The 4,681-nt window shown below is 33.0% G+C and overlaps 1 protein-coding gene across 1 annotated transcript; it reads right to left on the reverse strand.

The window, feature by feature from the left end:
* Positions 1-268: 268 nt before the first annotated feature.
* On the reverse strand, positions 269-1,298 carry LOC133329543 (ubiquitin-like domain-containing CTD phosphatase 1). The gene is made up of 2 exons (XM_061538050.1): positions 1,133-1,298; positions 269-1,077 (listed from the first exon to the last, which is right to left on the reverse strand). Exons 1-2 carry the CDS (start codon positions 1,296-1,298, stop codon positions 284-286), a joined length of 960 nt encoding a protein of 319 aa, XP_061394034.1. The 3' UTR covers positions 269-283.
* Positions 1,299-4,681: the final 3,383 nt, after the last annotated feature.

Below are 4,681 nucleotides of genomic sequence, written 5' to 3' on the forward strand. Positions count from 1 at the left end.
AATTTTAAATGGATTCAAAGTATATATGGTATAGTGGAAAAATGATATTCAAGCGAAACAATAGAATTCGTATTTAATTTTTAATCTTGTGAGAAAAATGAAAATAATTAAAACCCTGGATTACAAAATGCATATTTAAGTTTTTTTACTTGTTCTCAGTAAGCAATAAGCCAAAAATTCCCCCTCTTTCTTTTGTTTTTTTTTTTCAAGTTATGTTCTTTAAGAGCACTTATATATTAAAATAAAATTTATATTTATAATTTAAATACATAAGGTGTATACACTATTTACGTGGATCATAATGTTCCCATTTGCGATGATTTAATTTGGAAAAATCTTTACAGTTCGTTGCTATATCGGTTAAATACTTGGAGAGTTTTAGTAGTTCCTTATCGGTGCTGCGATTCAAATGAGCCTGACGAAATGGCCGGATACGTAAACCAGAACGTGGATTCATCAGGAAATTACGACGTATATCATCAAACATAATGGTATTGGCAGCGGAATACTGTGGATATAGGCCCCAAATAACACCCAAGGGTTTAACATCTATTACCCCACGATCTGGTGTATGTACCGAGATCATAGCATGTGAATCTAAATAGAACATAATTTTATAGGCTGGATGATTGGAAACGCCCAGCAGTTTCATTTTCTCTTCAATCCAACGCATTCCAGTTGCCGACCAAATAACAATATCATAATGTTCATAGGCACATGTTAGAAATTCATGTAAATATGGTCGCATTAATTCCGAGCCCGATTCGGCAGAAGAACGATGATCAAATAGGGTATAGTCTATATCCAAAACCAATAAATGCTTTCCTGGACGTGGAGGATTAAGTTCGTTGATTGTATAGTCCTTAATACGTTTTTGTATTTTGGCCAAATAAATTGCGGAATTCTCCAGAGTTTCTTCTTCGTTGTCATCTTCCAAATCGTCAATGACCTCACCGATATCATCGGGCTTTTGACAGGCATCTTCAATATCAGCTTCCGTTGAGCCCACCATCATTAATTTGAAATTTGGTTTTAGTTCTAGATTTCCCAATTTTAGAGAATCCTCTGCTGGTTTTCCTGCAATAAAAAATGATTAATAACCAATTGTCCTTTTTGCAAGCAATCACATTACCTTTATATTTCAAATTAAGCAATTTTTGGCGATTTGGACGCACCATTGTCCTTTTAAATATTTCATGACGTAGCACAGCTACGGTATCCTGATCGGTTAAATCAGTTATGGGATACTCTTTAGCACTCCACTTAACCACAATTGTTATTTCCTGGATTTCCGTCATATTCAACACCGTTTACCAAACTATTTTTGTCAAACAAAACCAGAACCAATCATTCCTTTCGCAAAAAAACTATGCCAATGACAAAAGCGTCGTTTATCGCTTTTAGAATGAATCGGAGCAAAGAAAATTAACAATAAAGAGAAGATAAAAGAAAAATTGTAATAAATGTTTAGAATCAGTTGTCAAAGCAAATTGTGAATAATCAGCTGTTTTAAAATTTGCAAATGTCAATCATATGATTTCGTGCAAATAACAACTACTTGAGTGGGAATGAGTACCCAAATTGATAGGGCTAGCAAATCTGAATTAATAAAAGAGTAAAGTGATTGACTTAAAAATTCATCAACGCCCAGGCGAAACGGCTGAAGCTAGAATCATGACATTTTGGGTGAGGGTCTCTCCTGGTCCAAAGGTGACAGATAAGGCTGGGTTTTTGTAAATTCGTACTAGAAAGGTACGAAAAGTACTAAATGTGATACCATTTGTATTTGGCGAACCGGTAGAGCTATAACTCATAAATTTTAAATGAGGGTCACTGATGGAGTGTAGAATATATATAGCAAAGGATTTTTAGGACATTTAAATAATAAGTATACGAAAAATACTGAAATGAAATTCCATTTAAGGAGATGGTTTTGAAAGCGTGTGCTCATGTGTACAAAAAAGTACTATATTTGGTACAAATTTAATTTGGAGGTACAAATCGAGTTGGAAAATTTAAATTAGCATTACCGTAGAAGTGTAGGATTGGGATATATACGTAGTTTTGGATTTTTTTATTTTTTACTTATGTGTACGAAAAGTACGAAATTGTACTATAATTGGTACAATTTGGATTTGGGAACAATGAAATTTGGAGTCAGGATCACTGGAGGGGTGTAGGATTGGGGTCAGGATTTAATTTAAGCAATTTATACTTTTAGGTACTAAATGGTACTAAATTTGTACAATTTAAAACTTAGGCGAACCAATAGAGCTAGAATCATGAAATTTATAGTCAGGATCACTGTTGGGGTGTACGTTTTAGAAATTTGTACTAATGTGTGTGTAATTTGGTACAATTTGAATTGTGCGTGAACCGATGAAGTTGGAATCCTAAACCTTGGATTTAGGATCACTGTGGGGGAGAAGGTTTGGGTTAAGTAGGAAGTTTTTGAAATTCGAACTACTGTTTACTAAATTTGGTACAATTTGAATTGTGGGTGAACCGATAGAGTTGGAATCCTGAAACTTGGATTTAGGATCACTGTGAGGTGTTGATTTTGGGGTAAGTAGGAGGTTTTGGAAATTCTACTACTATGTCATGGTATAATAATAGAAGGTAACAGCAAGTGTTGTTGTACAGAAAACGATACAACAACCACATGGAAATTTGTTGTTGTAAGTTCTACTAGTGTCAACTCATTTGACAGAAAAATGTAAACAAACAAACAAATTATCATCAAAGTATTTTTATTTTGAAAATGAAATATTTTCGAATCCTCAAAATAGAAATTGAAAAACATGAATGAAAATCTATCAAATTTATATTTCTATCGCTTCCACATCTTTCCTATAATTGAGCCATTGCCATATATATGTGTAACACATATGAAAATGCTGGGAATAGCGAGTTATTCCTTGAAGAAAGATCTGCTTCCTCAAACTTTCCCAGCAGGCAGATTTATTAAATTGAATACAGGAGCACATTTAATAAAGAACAATTTCAAATTGTATGCGTTCCCAATTTTCCTGTTGGGTGATTTTTAAAAACATAATTTGTCAAATTCATATTGACACTAGTATTACGTTGGAATCAAATCAGCTGGGATTTGCTGTTACCTTTTATAATTGTACCATGCTACTATGTAATAAATTTGGTACAATTTGAGTTGCGGGTGAACCGATAGAATTGGAATTCTGTCACTTGGATTTAGGATCACTGTGAGGTGTAGGTTTGGGGTAAAAAGGAGGTTTTGGAAATTCGTACTACTGTGTAATAAATTTGGTACAATTTGAATTGTGGGTGAACCGATAGATTTGGAATCCTGAATCCTGGTGTAGGATTGGGGTATATAGGAAGTTTTGGAAATTGGTATTACTATGTACTAAATTTGGTACAATTTGAATTGTGAGTAAACCGATAGAATTTGAATCCTGCAACTTGGATTTAGGATCACTGTGGGGTTGTAGGATTGGGGTATGAAAAAAGTTTTGTTGGATGGTTGCGGTGGGTACTTATGGGAATAATGTGTGCTAAATGGAAATAAATTTGGTACAATTTGGAATTGGCGTATGCTAGTATCAAATAAAAAAGAACATCTTTTATTGATTTTTTTTCGAGGAAGCTATTTTTACCCTAAATATGTTACCCGGTTATTTAATCCTGAAGTACCGATTATACGAAACTGAGTAATACAAAATTAAAATGTCATTCCCTTAACACTAGAAAGACGGGAATTTTGTATATACCTATATTGCCTAAAATCGGTCAAAATGACTTCATTCTGAAAGAATTTTTATTGTGTAAAGAAACTTTTTTTAACTAATTTTTTAATATTTTTTACATTATTTACAATCATACAAAACGTTGTTATTATTTGTTTTCGGTGGTAGGGCTCTCGAGTTTCCCCTTTTGAAAAATAAGAGCGCGGACAAAATGTTCGAAAAAGAGGATGTCTTTACTCTAAGAGTGAAATCGATTGGAAATATACAATTTATTTTTCCCAATTTGTATGTTCGATAATGTTTTTAGAATAGCAAACGGATTTCGATGTTGTTGTACTCATCTGGTCATATAAGAAATTTACTTTATACAATAATAAAAGTAGTTTGATTATTTAATATTTCACAAGAAGTCAAAATGACCGATTTTAGGCAATATAGGTATAGCACATGTGAATACGGGGAATGAAAGGGGGGAGGAAGGTACAAAAAGTCACCAAATTTTAAAAAGCTGTGTCATAATATACACAATTGTTTTTGTACTTGAAATTCAAAAACAGTCAAAATGACTGCCTTCGGCAATCTAGTGTTAAGTTTTGACGTTGAGAGTTTTTGGACTTAGAAATGTTTGAAAAATCTCCTCAAGTCCTATTCAGAATAAAATAATAGCATATCAAGTACATTGCCAGTACTTCAAGGATGTTTGGTATTGAAAATGGAATAGATGGTTCCACTTGTTAGAGCAGACTCTATATGATGTTTTTTTTAACTTTTGGGCAATTATAGAAGCTGTAATTTGGTATTTTTACCTTCTCTCTGGGAAGAAAATATTCCTACTAAAAATTATCTTATTGACCCTTGTTTAGGTGTAGGCTTATATAAAGTAACCCCCAATCGTTCTACCAAAAGTTATCAACATTGGTTTACGTTTTTGTATAGCTTTAGGTATTTTAAAAGTT

The sequence above is a fragment of the Musca vetustissima genome, unplaced genomic scaffold, assembly GCF_032173495.1.
Source record: "Musca vetustissima isolate MV318-11 ecotype Yass unplaced genomic scaffold, APGP_CSIRO_Mvet_v1 utg16717, whole genome shotgun sequence".
Taxonomy (NCBI): Eukaryota; Metazoa; Arthropoda; class Insecta; order Diptera; family Muscidae; genus Musca; species Musca vetustissima.

What these genes read in the sequence shown, in the direction of transcription:
- LOC133329543 (XM_061538050.1), bottom strand. Translation starts at nt 1,298, where the DNA reads ATGACGGAAATCCAGGAAATAACAATTGTGGTTAAGTGGAGTGCTAAA. An exon ending in GCTTAATTTGAAATATAAAG is followed by an intron (nt 1,078 to 1,132) that starts GTAATGTGATTG and finishes TTTTTATTGCAG; the next exon opens with GAAAACCAGCAGAGGATTCT.